The sequence below is a fragment of the Canis lupus genome, chromosome 23, assembly GCF_048164855.1.
Source record: "Canis lupus baileyi chromosome 23, mCanLup2.hap1, whole genome shotgun sequence".
Taxonomy (NCBI): domain Eukaryota; kingdom Metazoa; phylum Chordata; class Mammalia; order Carnivora; family Canidae; genus Canis; species Canis lupus.
In genome coordinates, this window is record NC_132860.1 from 18906043 (window position 1) to 18922859 (window position 16817).

Consider the following 16817-nt stretch of genomic DNA (forward strand, 5'->3'; position numbering starts at 1 on the left):
TCTCTCTCTCTCTCTCTCAAATAAATAAATGAATCCTAAAAAGAAAGTTAGAGCACTGAAATAGGACTTGAGTGAGATGATGAAGATTGGAACTCGGGCAAAGAGAGTGGAACAGAGAGGAAGGGACAAATCAGACATTCAGAAGAGAATCAACACAAGTTTTCAACTAAGTAGAAATGTTAGATAAAAGAGTACAAGGAATCAAACTGTTTGTTTAGGTGCCTGGGGAAGTGATATAAAACAAAAAGAAAGTCTAGACAATTTCTGGTTTCATAGATTAGAAAAAGAGTGTGACTTTTTTTTATAAATGTAAACATTATATTTACATTTTTATGCTTGAATAATCCAAAAAGAATATTTTTAAAAAATGGTGAATCTCCTAGTGTATTAAGTTTAAAATTTTTTCATCCTAAATTTAATTAATTGCAAAGGATATAATTTCCCATATTTTGTAAATATTGATAATTAAACATAAAATTAGTATTGTTTTTACATGAATAGGACATTATTTGTAAAAACTTATGAACAATCTCTTCTTTAACAGAAACTATAGGTTATTCATTCTTTTCTTTGGATTTCTGTTTCTATTCTACATCTTTCACAGAATTTTATCCTAATATTTATTTTTGCTTGAAAGGGTTTTATTAATCATCCTATCATTTATCTCATATTGCAAAAAAAAGGTTCAAATACATATTTAAATTTTGTTTTTATTTCCTGTGATTTTAAGATTCTAAATGTTTAAAAATTATTTAACAATGACTTATCATTATGATTATTAGTATGTAATTGATCAAGAGAACATTATTATAATTTGTTATAATTATTAAGTATCACAAGTACAATTATATTGGAAATGCATCTCTTTAGTGGATGTATAGGGCTACATCCCACCCCCTCCCAAATAGTTTATTCATCCATGATTGAATATTACTTATTGTTAGAAAGAGATAGCATTTAGCATCAATTATATTGATGTTTTTGTTTTTAAAGATATAGGCACTGAGAACCCTAAATAAATAAGTAGATGAGAAGGGAAGGAGTTTCAACATAGCAGTGTCCTTCAGTTCTTTATTTTTTATTTATTTTTTTTAATTTATTTTTTATTCGTGTTCAATTTACTAACATACAGAATAACCCCCAGTGCCCGTCACCCATTCACCCCCACCCCCGACCCCCCTCCCCTTCCACCACCCCTAGTTCGTTTCCCAGAGTTAGGAGTCTTTATGTTCTGTCTCCCTTTCTGATATTTCCCACACATTTCTTCTCCCTTCCCTTATATTCCCTTTCACTATTATTTATATTCTCCAAATGAATGAGAACATATAATGTTTGTCCTTCTCCGACTGACTTACTTCACTCAGCATAATACCCTCCAGTTCCATCCACGTTGAAGCTCAGTTCTTTAAATCTGTCTGAGTTAATTGTCAGAAACCACTGAGGGAAAGGCCTGTTAGAGAAGACTCTGGTTCCTGCCAAGATGCTGAATTAGCACAGACTACAGCATCGTCTCTGATGATTAAACCTAGAATAACTTTAGAGAAAAATCTCATGATACCAGGATTCAGATAAAAGTATGAGAAATCTTTGGGAAGATAAAGGATTTATTTTGAGTTGGCACGTATGGTGGGTGAGGTGACAGCCAGGAGCCAGGACAGGATGTTAAAATAGGAAGACAAAAAAACCAAAGTTCCCCTTTTGCTTATCTTCTTTTGCCTTGGGACATTGATGCCTTTCTCCTCACAGGGGTCTGAAGAAATAAAATCAGAGTAGCACTGAAGTCCTATTATGAATGAGAAGCTAAGGAAAGTGGATAGGAATTGACTGGTTTTTGTCATTGACTCTTTACCTGTTGAACTCTAAACACTGGGACTGGTGGGTTGTACTTTTAGGAGTGCCTCCTCCTAAGATGCCTTCTCCTGAGAGAAGGTTGATAAGGATGAAACCCTGGGCTGAGGGGTAACTTGGAGGGGGCAGGTTTTTGGTGCCTGAGGTTCTTACCCTTTATTCTTCCTTGAACTCCTGGGCTGAAGGCCTTGATCTGGCCTTAGAACCGTATCCCGTCCTCCCAAGGAGCCAGTACTCCCTGGGGAAGATGAGATCACAGGCCAAGTTTCAGACACCATTAGGAGCATTTAGAATAGATAGTCCAAAATAACCTGAGAAATGGTATATCAGAAGTTGACAAAATTACATGGAGAAATTGGCAAATTCACATCATAGTGGGAGATTTTTATGCACTGCTCTCAACTGCTGATAATGTAAAGCAAATGAAAACAGAAACAAAGGTATGGAGATTTTAACAACACAATCAAAACCTTATCCTAGTAGATGCATATATAATTCTACACCCAACAATTGGAGGACATATAGTTTTCTTAAGCCCATGTGGAACATTTATCAAGATTGATCTTATGCTAGTCCATGAAGCAAACAAGCTTCAATGAATTCCACACAGATCATGTTCTCTAACAATACACAACACGTTAGAAGTCAATAGCAGTTAGATTAAACATCTGCATGTGTTTGGAAATCATATCACATGCTTCTAGAGGAGTCTTGGGTTAGAGAATGAATACAAGAAAAAAAAATCCAAAATCCCTAGAACTGAATGACAAAGAAAATACAACATGTCAAAACTTGTAAGATGCTGGGAAGTATATTTCAGCAGAATTTTTTAGCCTAAAATATTTATGTTAGAAAAGAAAAAAGGTTAAAAATTAATTAACTACCTATCCAACTTAAAACTTCAGGAAAGAAATCCAGCAGAATATAAAATAAAGGAATAAGAAAAAAATCTAAGTGAAAATAAACTAAATAGAAGGCAAAGTAGAGAGGAGAAGATAACAAGACCAATATTTGAATCTTTGGAAAGACCAACAAATAGAGAAAACTTTGGCAAAAGTAATCAAGAAAGAAAGAAGACAAAAAGAATATTATATATGAAAAAGAGAATACAGCCACAGATAAAGCACAGAAAAGGGTTAAGATTTAAAAGATAAGAAATTTAAAAGACAAGGGAATCCTACCAACAACTGTATAGTAATAAATCTGAAAACTTTGGCCAAATGGACAAAATTTCTTACAGCTTCATAAAACTCTCAAGGATAAGTGGAAAACTTGAAATGATCTTATAATTATTAAAGAAATTGAAGTAGTAGTTTAAAAATCCTCCATAAGGAAGATGATGGGATGATGGGCATTAAGAGTACACTTATGATGAGCACCGGGTAATATATGGAAGTGCTGAATCACTGTATTGTACACTTAAAACTAATATAACACTGTATGTTAACTATACTGGAATTAAAAGTAAAAACTTTATACATATATATATTATATATATATAGTTTTTTTATATAAAGTATAAAAAACTTTATTTATATATATATAAACTATATGTTGGGTGTAGAATTGTATATGCATCTACTGGGATAAGGTTTTGATTGTGTTGTTAAAATTATATATATATATTATATATATATAATTAAAATAAGATCTTCCATAAGGAAAACACCAGGCCCAGATGATTTTACAGATTAGTCCTACAAGATTTTCATCTCAAATTTTAAATCACCTCCCACCCCCAAGAGGGAGTTTTTCTTAACTTATTCAAAAAGTCTATTATAACTCTGTATACTATAGTATAACAAAATTAGACCACTGAAAACTAAACCTTTGATAAAGGAAAATGACCCATTTCACTTATTAATATAGATGTAAAATCTTAAACAAAATATTAGCAAAGCGGATCCAATGTTGTATATAGAAGATAATACATCATCACCAACTTGGATTTTTGCTAACTATACAATGATGGTTTAATTTTAGAAAAACGTCTATAGGGATCCCTGGGTGGCGCAGCGGTTTAGCGCCTGCCTTTGGCCCAGGGCGCGATCCTGGAGACCCGGGATTGAATCCCACGTCGGGCTCCCGGTGCATGGAGCCTGCTTCTCCCTCTGCCTATGTCTCTGCCTCTCTCTCTCTCTCTGTGCGTGTGTGACTATCATAAATAAAAAAAAAATTAAAAGAAAGAAAAACGTCTATAAATATAAATTCCCACATTAACATATTAAAGGAGGAAAAGCATGTGATGATTTCAAAGGAAACACTTAGAAGACTCAATGTACATTCATAATTTAATTAGGAATAGAAGAAAATTTCTCTAACCTGATATAAAGGTTATAGCAAATATCATTCTAAAAAGGAAATATGAGAACTTCCTTTAAAATAAAGTGCTAGTCAAGGAAGTTAGCTTTCAATATTTTTTTCCAGCATTGTTGTTCTTAGTTAACTTGAAACAAGGAAAAGAAATTAAAGGTGTGGAAATTGGAAAGCAGAAATAAAACTTTTATTTTTTATTATAATATACAGATTATTAGACATATTATTGGAAATAATAAGAAAGCTACTTGAGTAAGATAGCTGGATTTAGTATTGATATATATTTGATCCTTGAACAACATGGAGGTTAGGGGTATTGACCTCCTGTGCAGTGGAAAGGCCACTTATAACTGACTTCCCAGAAACTTAACTAATAATAGCCTGCTGTTGACCGAAGCCTCACTGATAACATGAGTAGTCAATTAACACATATTTTTTATGTTATATGTACCATATGCTATATTTTTCAATACAGTAAGCTAGAGAAAAGAAAATGTTATTGAGAAAATCATAAATAAGAGAAAATACATTTATAGTTCTGTACTGTATTTACCAAAAAAAAAAAAAAATCTGCGTATAAATGGACCCACACAGTTCAATCTCATTGTTCAAGGGTCAGCAGTATATTAGTATAGAAGTGTATCAATCAACACATCTACGCCTTAAACTTACACAGTGTTGTCACATGTCAATTCTATCTCAATAAAGCTAGAAAAAAAGATTGGTGTACAAAGGTCAATTACATTTCTATTCACAAGCAACCAACAACAGAAAATGTAATAAAAATAAAGACATGTAAAGCAGTATCCAAGAATATAGAATATCCAGGAATGAATCTAACATAAGATTTCTAAGACATCTTTGGGTAAAGTTTTGACATTTTATTGGAAAACATTGAAGAAGACTTCAATAAATGAATAAAGTCTAGTATGGTCTAACAATGGAATATTATATAGCAGTGAAAGTGATTAAACTACATGTAGTAATACCTATGAAGCTATGAAATTTATCTTTAAGCTCATCATAGTTTTGTTAAGATATAATCTCACTATAAAATACACTGATTTTAAGTATATAGCCTGATGAATCTTTGTATGTGTATGTATCTGTGTAACTACCACCCAGAACAAAATATGGAACATTTCTATCCCAACCAGAAAGTTCCATTGTTTCCTTTCCCAGAGTGATTGTACCATTCGACACCAATGTGTGAGTTCTAGTTTGGCTCCTCATCTGCTCTAATGTCTGTTATTATCAGTATTTTTAATTTGGATACTCTGGTGGATATGTTTTAGCATCTCACTGTGGTTTTAATCTGCGTTTTCTGAATGACAAATGAAATTGATCACCTTTATTTATGCTTATTGGCCTTTTGGATATCTTCTTTTGTGAAACACTTGTTCAGTTTTTTTTTCCCCTGATTTTTCTATTTGGTTTTATGTCTTTTACTTATTGATATGTAGGAGTTCATTTTTTTTTAAAGATTTTATTTATTTATTCATGAGATACACAGAGAGAGGGAGAGAGAGGGAGAGAGAGGCAGAGACATAGGCAGAGGGAGAAGCAGGCCCCATGCAGGGAGCCTGATGTGGGACTCGATCCCGGGACTCCAGGATCATGCCCTGGGCTGAAGGCAGGTGCTTAAACCGCTGAGCCACCCAGGGATCCCCCTATGTAGGAGTTCATTATTTTAGATCAGTGAGCATCTGTGACACACAAATAAATATATATACAATAACAAGAATTAGAAAAAGCTGACTTAAGAAAAAGAACATCAAAAGGATTACTGCAAATCTTTGCTCAAGGGGATGACTTTTGAAAAAGAATAGATCATTGGAAATTGGGGATCTTGAAATGGATTCCCAGCAAACTCTATCCTTGCCGACACATCCCTTTGAAAGTCTTCATGTACAGCCAGATGTACACAGTTTGAAGAATGTTGGTTTGGAATATATTGAATTTTTAAAACTTTTTCCAGCTTTATTAAGATATAACTGTATAATGTTGTATTTCAGGCATAAAACATAATGGTTTGACATATATATATATATTGTGAGATGAGTAGCACAGTTAAAGCATCCATCAGCTCACATAGTTACAATTTTTTTTCTTTTGATGGAAACTTTTGAGATCTACTATCTTAGCAACTTTTGAATATAGAATACAGTATTGAGAAGGCTCCACAACACCTCTGGCTGGAAATTCTTGGCAGACAATTGGAAATACTTCTGGAATTGGGTTAATTACTAAATTTCTCAGCCTGCTTCCCCCTGAAGAACAGGAATATCAACACTAACGTTGTATATTCATATAGTTGCTACACTTGTAAAAGGAAATCACCAAGATGACTTGTAGGAAAAATGTTAAAGTGGCATGCAGTTGTTTACTTGAGTGGTCATTATTACCTTGATATGCTGCCACCTTGGACTCATCAAGGCCCAGTAGGGTGAGTTGGGTGGTTTTACTGGGTGCTATCAGTTCACGTGGGGACCTGCACTCTACATTATTTCTCTTCCTACTGTAATTTACAATTAATTACTAGTCATGTAAAGGTAATAGCCGAGATTATCTATGGTAAATAATTCAAATGGTAAACAAAAAAGGAAGAATAACTTTTCTTCCTCCATTCCCTCATTCCCTCTTACTAAAGATAGCCATTAAGTCTCTATACATTCTCTTTTTTTTTTTAAGATTTTATTTATTAACTTGACAGAGAGATAGTGAGAGAGCACAAGTAGGGAGAGCAGCAGAGGGTCAGGGGAAGCAGGCTCCCTGCTGAGCAGAGAGCCCTATGCAGGGCTCCATCCCAGCACCCTGGAGTCATGACCTGAACCAAAGGCAGATGCTTAGCCAACTGAGCCACCCAGGCACCCCTATACACATTCTTTCAAAAAAGCTCCATACATTTTTATGTATATACCTTACACAAGTGGGTTCATATGCAAGCTGTTCTTTTCTACCTAATATGTCTAGGAAATATTTTCTTATTTTTAAAAAAGTAGTATTGTATCCCAAATTATGGATACACTATTATTTTCTAAATATCCTATGAATATGGAACATTTAAATTGTTTCAGATTGTTTCTGTTACAGCAGTGGTGCAACAAATGTTTTACAAATATATGTTTGCATGCTGTGTTATCAGATAAATTCTTCACAGTGGACTCTTACTGGTCAAAGAGAATATGCATTATACATTTTGTTAGGTTTTTGCTAATTTACCCTCTCATAAAAAGCAAGTAAATGAGAAAGCTTATTTCCCCACGCCCTCACCAACACACAGTATTCTCTAACTTAAATTTACATCCATCTATTAAGTGAAAATTGGCATCCCATTGTTTTGATTTGGGTTTTCTTAATTTTGTGAAGTTGAACATCCTTTTATGTTTTTAAAAATAAAGTGACTATTCCATTTTCCTAATGAAAAATTTTATTCCTAGGTGTCAACTATACTCAAGGGAAAAAACAAAAACAAAACAAACTTACTCTGAGGAACATTACAAAATGAAGAGTTCTGGCTATTTACAAAAAGTAGAAATAACGAAAAGCTAAAGATCTAGAATGTTTCCTTTTAGCTTTGCTTATTTATTTATTTACTTATATTTATTTATATATTTATTTGACAGAGAGAGAGAGCACAAGCAAGAGGAAGAGCAGAGGGAGAGGAGGGACAGAGGGAGAGGGAGAAGCAGGCTGCCCACTGAGCAGGGAGCCCAACATGGGGTTCGATCCCAGGACCCTGAGATCATGACCTGAGATGGAGGCAGGTGCTTAACCAACTGAGCCACCCAAGCACCTGTAGCTCTGCCAATTTTATGTGTCATACCACCTCATTCCAGCTCATAAATATCATTCATTCTTTGGTTCATTCAAAAATACTCATTAAATACTTATATTGTTTATAAAATACTGATAGTCATAGTCCTTGAAAAGGCAAAGTATGCTAGAGAGGGACCTATATTTAGGTCTCCAATTGTGGTCTCCATTTAATACTAAGGTATTACATCCAAATCTAATTTTTTGCCAATGCTGCTTCTCCATGAGTATTCATTTTTCTATTTTTCAAAATAAAATAGCCTCAGCCATCCATTAGTTAAACAAGAGGAAGAGTTTAGTAACCAAGGTTGCTGTTCTACTATTGAAAGCCTCAGATTATTGGCCTGTTACTGCTGCCTTCTTGCCATTTACTACTTCACAATTGTTGAGTTCAATGTCTGACCCCTGATTATAGCCAGTAAAGAGAATTCAGATAGTGAAATGGCAGTGTCTGTCTTAACAATTCTGCCCATTTTTGTTGGTTGGTTCATTTGTAATTTCTGTTGAGCCTAGAAATCTCATGTCACATAGTCCTGGGCCACCTATTCATTGGTCAGTCCAAGCATTTGATGGAATTCCTCCTCCAGCCACTGGCAAGCAAGAAGGGAGTAGTCTAGTAAGTTATTGACTGGATTTAGACAGCAGGGAAAGTCTGAAATTGGTATCACCATTTGTACCCTGTTTGATATCACACATGAATGTAGGAAGCAAAGAGTTAAGGATTTCTAAATAGTAGGGTATTTCTTAGGGGATAATGTCCTATTCTGAATCCTTTCTCCTCTTCACAGTCTCTTTGAATGAGAAATAGGATCATTTCTTTGAGTACAAAGGCACTCTACTTTAGGTATATAGAGTATCAGTCATCAAGCTCTTAGTGTATTACAAGCATTTGAAAACTCGCTAGAGATGCAGATTCAAGATAATACAGAGAATCCTTGCTTTGTATAGTAGTGCAAGACCATAAAGAATAACAATGCAGGTTGAAACTGCAAAGCGATCTTAATAATCATTGGGGGAAATTAGAATTGTTCCATGCCCTTAAAATTTTTTTTTAGATTTTTTATCTACTTATTCATGAGAGACACAGAGAGACAGGCAGAAACATAGGCAGAAGGAGAAGCAGGTCCCTTGTGGGGAGCTCAATGTGGGACCCTATCCCAGGACCACCGGGATCACAACCTGAGCCAAAGGCAGGTGCTCAACCACTGAGCCACCTAGGTGTCCCTAATTTTTTTTGTTAAATGATGAAAACTAACTGTTGGTTATAATACTTAGAAAATGAAACAAAAGAAAAACATATTTTTCTTAGTACGTTGTAAATTAAAACATTAGAAATATCAAGAATGAAAGTATCTTATTTTTTCAATAAAAACTTAATCAAAATTAGCTTAAACAGTGCTTACCTTCTTTTGCTTGTCACATAACTTACAATATGGAGAGGAGCATCTTTTTTATGCTTTGCTGAGTTATATAATACTATTTTCTAAGTTTGGATCGGCTTCCAACATTTTATCCTTTGTGCTTTCAGTGTAATGAATTATCTTTGAAAAGTATTCAAATGTCACCTTCTTTGCAAGCATGGCTTTCTCTGGAGCACCTCTGTCCTTTCTGCACACCACTTCTCATTTATGTTTATAAATTTGCCTTTGCCAAGTTCCTTTGGTTAAACATCTAGGTTCTCTCAAATGGTGGCAGTGTCACTGTTTCCAAGGTCAACTACTTCTTTTATTACTCTATTGACATTTGATTTAAATATTTCACTTCCAGCATGATCACTTTTAACTTATTTGCTGCCCTTTCATCTTAGCTGGCAAATTCCTGGGGAGGCAAGGAGGCAACACAACTGCATAGTTTGCTGCCTGTGTGTGAATTGAATAGCAGATGCCTAGTGTCCCATCACCAACAGACTGTGAAAGAAGTGACATGTTTTGCCACTGATCACCATACAATCTGTAATTTACATAGTGATTGTGGCTTGAAGAGCTAGCAGGGAAATTTGAACTTTATGTAATTATTGTTAGTTTACCATGATGACTGAAATTTGAACTGTGTTGTTTGGGGACTGATACTATTTATCTAAGTTATGATGATTGAAATTCATATATTGATATATGCTGTGCAAAGTAAGGACTGCCCAAATAAATGGGCTATCAGATGGTACTGATGGGGTGTGATTTCTGTACAATTTTGTTGGGTATGCTGGTTGTATAGTGGGCTCACTCTTTTTTCTTTAAGTTTTTAAAATTTATTTATTAGAGACAGAGAGAGAGAGAGAGACAGGCAGAGGGAGAAGCAGGCTCGCAAGGAGTCTGACGTGGGACTCGATCCCTGGTGTCCAGGATCACGCCCTGGGCCGAAGGCAATGCCAAACCACTTAGCCACTGGGGCTGCCCAAGCTCACTCATTTTAAGGCTTTCTGGAAGTGACTTAAGAATGCAAATGTTTAATTTGCTGTTTATATCAGGATAGGCCAAATTATGCTTTGATTAAAAATGACCCCCAAACCTCAGTGGTCTCGATGCTTTCCATCAGACATTGGCTGGGAGGAGGGGAGGAGGCTTTTTTTTACTTTGTCCTCACTCAGGGACCCAGGCTGAGGGAGGCTCCATCTCTATGCTTCTATAGTTACTAAGGTAGGAATTGGGAACATGATAAATTGCACGCTGTCTCTTATAGTTTCCACCCAAAAGTGATATATACTATTTCCAATAACATTTCACAGGCCAAAACAAGTCACATAATCCTATCCCAAAAGGGATAGAGATGCAGAATTCTATAACATGCCTAGAAGAAAGGAGTGTTAGGTGAGCAGCGCTAGTGACTACTACCGTCTTCAACGAATTATAGAAAGTTTATTAGGGAAGAGCATTTGTGGACTGGAAATACAGACATAGATAATATCAGATTGTCTGCTAGTGAAAGAATCATGCTGAGGCAGAGTTTTGTGTACTAGCATTCGAGGAGCCTGGATATTGTGATTACATGAAAATTATGGTTAAAGGTCAGGATGAAACCAGAAAGTTGTAATAGAGGCTAGATGGATCATAGGGATCAAGCAGGGCTATTGGCAAAGTCCTGGAGGCTAGAACTCTTTCAGATGAGAGATCAGAGACTCTACCATTCTAGACAATTCCAATTCTTTTATGGTCTCTGAGACTCCATCTATACTTCATCTAAGTTTAAATTGACAACAACTTTTGAAGTTCTGAGATGCTTGACAGAGATGACTCTCAAATTCTGCCTTGGAGGAAATGTATGCTATTGGTTGGCAGAAGGCATGGTAAGGGCATTCTGGGAGTGTACTGGTAGAGGATACTATGAGTAGAGTGTAACCAAAAGCATGATGTTATGAAAGTGGTAAGAATGTAGAACTTCTCAAAACATGATGAAATAGAAGAACCACAAGGAATTAATTGCATAATGAGCCTCAGTTATTACCTTTCCATACTTAATGTGTGTCTATGTCTTTAACCACAAAAATATTAAACTCTACAACTCCTCAACAGTGTACTCAGATGGCTGCCCTTAAAGTGCACTGTTTCATACTATTCTATGTCACTGATGCTTAATGGTTTAATCCACCCACATTCCAAATTAATGTAGAATCACTGCATAGCTGTGCCCACACCTAAATTTCCCATTTTAATCTAAATGTGATCTAAACTTGTCTAAACTTTCTCTACTAGTCTGAATTAGGAGAAAAAATATTAAGGCATACCTACTCTAGGAGGAGCCATTTGAGACTGTATTCATGTATTTTTGGCATTTAATGGAATATTATATTTGAGAAAAATATTGTTAATATAAAAATCAATATTTGGGATTAATATTGCTGAATCAGTTATAATCATGATCACTTTATATTTAAATTTTCCAGTTGACTAAAAACTTTCAGATCAACTATCTTCTTAGGCACAATGTTTAACTACTCAATGAGTTTAGCTTTCCTACTTAAACATTTTGATATTATATAAGCTTGCCGTTAGTGTTGGACCCACTAGACTGGGGGTGACTTTTTTCATTCTTACTGCTTCCCTGTTGGTTTTCTAAGAATGGGTCTGTAAGGGGGTCTTTGGATTCCAGGGAATTCCCATGTCTAGTGTCCTTTGCATGAGCATGTTGCATTGTTCTTTCAAATTTGAATATTTCCCCCAAAACCCTAACATGTCATATATGATCTCAGTCTAGAAGCATGAGCCATGTCAGTGTAGGGAGTATGCTCCAAAGGGTGTCAGAAGTTTTGCTGCTTATTCAGCATTATAGTCATTCCATATGATTTACTGAATTTGGGAAAATATATTACTAGAAGATGTAAAAATCTTTTCAATTTTCTAAACTGTTTTTAACACTGAAAATTCATTGTTAATATTAGGGCAATATGCTTTCCTCAGCAAGACCAACTAATGTGTTAGAAATGATGAAAGAATGGAAAAATAACCCAGAAAGTGATGAGGAAAACATGGCAGATGAGAAGAACAACTGGTCCATTCAAGAAAAGTTCAAAGGTTATCAATCCAGCGGGCCCAGCGGAAATGTCCAGGATAATAGTAGCACTTCGGATGAAGAGGAGGAAAAACAGGTAGGAGGAACCAACAAAGCAAGAAGGGAGACCAATTGTTTCATTTTTCCAAACTATAAAATACCCTCACAACACTTAGAAGTTATTGCAACTCTACAGTTTTTGCATCTCTGTCTTTTTTGTTGGTGGTTTGTTTCTAAAGAAGGACCTACACAATAAAGCAAGTAAAGTCTTCTCCTCCCTTGAGACTATCATGATTTAGCACTGTAGCCTACATGTTTATTTTAAGATCTCTGATTATGTAGGGCAGGGGTTGCAAACTGTTCCCATAAAGGAACAGAGAGTAAATATGTTAGGCTTTTTGGGGCCATAATAGTCTGTGTCACAAGGTCTTAACTCTGATGTTATAATATGAAAATAGGCATAGGCAGCAAATGAATGAGTATGGCCATGTGCCAATAAAACTTTATTTACAAAAACAGATGTGTGCAATATTTGGCCCATGGGTCAAAATTAATAATTTTTGTACTTTACCAGGTTATACAATTTGGAATGAGTTTATGTATTACATAGAAAAAGATTTATTACATTATCCAGTTATTTGCTTCCAATTTTATGATAACTAAAACTGTTTATATAGGTTTACCATTTTGCCTTATTAGATCTGAATAGAGCTTTATTCTTTTTGGTGAATAAAATTTAGTAACATTTTGATTAATTCCAGACAGTGTTCTACTAACCAGATACCCTAACAATTTACCCAAACCCTTTTCTCTTTTGTTTTATGTTTGTGGGACATTTTTCCATGGGTTTGTTCTCTTACTTATCTTGGAATCTAATGAACATATTTGAATTCTTTCTCAGTAATTAAATGTCCTGCCAGTGGGGGCTGTGTTCACCTCAGGGTAGCCCAGAACCCTGTGAGGAGCTGTTACTTTCTGGCTCTCTGAGGCTTAGCATAGGCAGAATGCAGAGGTGGCCTGCCAGGTTGGGTTCTGAGCTGCACCCAGGGGAAGGTGCTGTGCTGACCTTTCCCTCCCAAGCTAATAGAGCCACTAGAAACCAACAGAAAGAGACTCAGTAGAGTGATCTACTGGTTGATTTTGACTTACTGGTTGAGAACTTCATCTATTTAATAGCAAATGTCTAGATAATGTTTAACATTTAATGACTCAGAAATTTTGAAATAATCATATTTTACTATAATATAAACATGTGTTGACTTCCCTTCTTCCTCTTTGGTCTGTACATGACTCTTGAAGTGCTTAGCAGCTGTGTATATTTTATATTGTTAAAAACAGTACCCTAAAAACCCATGTTTGCCTTCCTTATTGAATACGGTTTGAAGATTTTTCTGTTAGCCAATTTGGCGTATTATACATACATATTCATATGCACACACACACATATATATATACACCTTCTCACACACATGCACCTACACCAAATATGTATATACAGTTGATCCTTGAAAAACAGAGTGGGTTTAGGGGCACTGACCCCCATGCAGTTGAAAATTTGCATATAACTATTGACTCCCCCAGAACTCAACTACTAATAGCCTATTGTTGACCAAAAACTTTCCAATAACATTAGTACCCAATTAACACATATATTGCATGTTATATGTATTATATGCTGTATTTTTACAATAAAGTAGGCTAGAAAAAAAGAAAATGTTATTAAGAAAACCATAAGGAAAAGACATTTACAGTGCTGTGCTGTACTTATCCAAAAAGATCCATGTATAAGTGGACCTATAAAGTTCAAACCCCTGTTGTTCAAGGGTCAACTGTATATAGGGTCAACTCACACACTCAGACATATGTATTACACATATATACTCACATGTATCTATATCTACATATGTATATACAAACACAAATACTTATACATACACCACACATTCACATTATCTTTTATATTTTGTAGTCTTGGATTACATCTGTGTTTATCACCAAATCTGACCTTTGTGAACCAAGTATTTGGTTGGTTGTCTTCCATCTCCTTTTCCATGGCTCTGTCACACCCCTCCTTTCCCCCCTCCCTCCCTTTCCCCTTGCGAGTCATAGAGTGATGGGACTTACTATGCTGTTCTCAGCTACTACTTCCAACCAGGGAACAGAAGAATTGGAATTTGAAGTGCTTATGGATGCTAAAACTATAACCAGTGGTATATAAATTTTATACCAGGTAGGTTGAAATTTTAAGAATATAGATTTCTACTCATTAGCGGGAAGAACTTTTCTATAGTCAGAGCTCACCTGCAATAAAACGTGCTGGACCATGGATAGTAAACCTCACCTCCCAGTTAGTGGAAATATTCATGGAGATTCTGGAAAGCTACTTATTATAAATGCTGTAGCAGGAATTCCTGCAAGATGGTTAGGAGTTTGTCCTGCATGGCCTCTAAGGAACTTTCCCATGCTTAGGTTTTAGGTGTGATGTCTTGGGAGGAATACATTACCTTGTGTGAGAGCTTTCTGAAAAATATTACCCCTTAAATGAAAGACTTCTCATATATTTAACATATTAAGTTTTTTCTTGGACTTCTATGAAAAAAGTACATTACTTTGTTAATTATATTGAAGCTGAGCTTGTGCTAAGAAATTACTTCTTTTCTTTCAAATCTTCATTAACAACAGTAAATAGTGGAGTATAAAGTTCTCAAGTGATAACTGAAAATAGAGCTTGCCATTTATTCTTGAGTCCACACAGGATTCATATAATAATTAATATTCTTAAGAGTGAAATTTTAATTTTATTAAAATTATTCTATGAATATTAAAATAGTTCCCATGGGGAAAATTTTGTTTGTTAAAATTAGATTATACGAACAGTTTGATGTGATAATATAAATAATTTATACCTACTAAATTAAGGAAATTCTTTTTTCCATTAAAATTTTTGAAATTTGGCTTTAATTTAAGTGGAAATCTGCTAGCAGTTTTCTGTTTTCTGTTGTATCATTGTTCTCTCTTTTGGGGAATCTCATAAATCCATTTAGAGCTCTGATTTTATATTTTTTATAAGCCAGGGTAATCATGCTTTTTAGTTAAGTGGCAGAGCTCTTGGAAGATTAGCAGAGAAAGTGAAATCAAAACACTTGAACTAAGCACTCTCTTTCACTGAATAACCATCCTTAGTTCCAAATGCCCTGGTCATCATGGAAAAATATAGTATGCATCTCCTCATTGTTCATGTTTGGATTAAGTTATCACACTATACTTTTTCAGACTTGTCTTCAAATAGTTGACATTTGGCCATGTCCTTTTTTTTCTTTCTTTTTATTTCCAAATTTTAGCCTAATTTGGGTAATCATGTTCTTCGAGGATAGAAATGTCCTCTTGTATATATCTCATGTTTTATAAGGCTGAGTACATCTAGGTAATGTTTTGTGTTTTTAGTAACCATCTAAATTCCCCGTAGTGGGTTCTTAATCCCTTCTATCAGGTAGACCCAAGACTTCAACTCCTACGACAGCATTTACTCATCTTCAAATGAGATGCTTGGCAGACCATTGCTTATTGCAGGAGCATGCCTTTTGACATTATGTCCTTAGTGATTTCTGATAAGTAGTACAATACTTTCATTATTTGTTAAGCTCAGAAAACAATTGAGAAATGAATATCTATAATTAAAATGCATTCCCCCATAACCATGGAGGAAGGGACTAAATATTATGGATGTATATTTGCATTACAGAATTCTTGTTTCATAAAGGAGATACTTATTCATTGTTAAATTATTTATCAAACACAGTCTTGAATGTACTTGTTTAGTGAAAATGGAAGATTTTTCTGATTGTCTTCTTTAATGATAATTTTTCTTGACTGAAAATATGGCCTTTACAGTGTCACAGGAGATGGTACATGTAGCAGATACTTTAGTCTAGAAAGTAGAAATTCAAGGTTGCTTAGAAATTTTAAAAAGTTATTTTGATTAATGAAATGTATTCATGTAGCAGTTCTTCAAAGACAAGAAATGTTTGAATTTAAATAACATTGAAATTAAACAGTTGAACTGTGGTATGTTGATATATTTCTATGAGAAAGAGTCAGGTTGTCTTGGTATTTTAGTAGGATAAAAATTTTCTTCTCTTGACAAATTAAACCTTAGCTTTCTGAGCCCACGTGAATCATGTGCAAATTTGGTGGAGCTTCCACAACTTTTATATAGGCATATTTTTCCAGTCTGATATTGAAGCCTTGCAGTCTGGCATGCACTGAAAATATAACGGTTAAAAGCACAAGCTCCAGGGCATCCCTGGGTGGCTCAGTCGTTTAGCACCTGCCTTTGGCCCAGGGTGTGATCCTGG

At 35.0% G+C, this 16817-nt stretch overlaps 1 protein-coding gene across 7 annotated transcripts in view; it reads left to right on the forward strand.

Moving 5' to 3' along the window:
* STK33 (serine/threonine kinase 33) overlaps positions 1-16817 on the forward strand; it is a 147178-nt gene that overhangs the window by 118274 nt on the left and 12087 nt on the right. For 5 of the 7 annotated variants that reach the window (XM_072794168.1, XM_072794170.1, XM_072794169.1 and 2 more), the window contains one exon: positions 12353-12559. The exons of 1 other annotated variant lie outside the window; for it this stretch is intronic. In XM_072794168.1, coding sequence (XP_072650269.1) covers positions 12353-12559 — 207 coding nt within the window. Of the gene's footprint in view, positions 1-7790; positions 7928-12352; positions 12560-16817 lie in introns of those variants that run through there. One more of the 7 variants, XR_012015598.1, reaches the window with a different exon arrangement.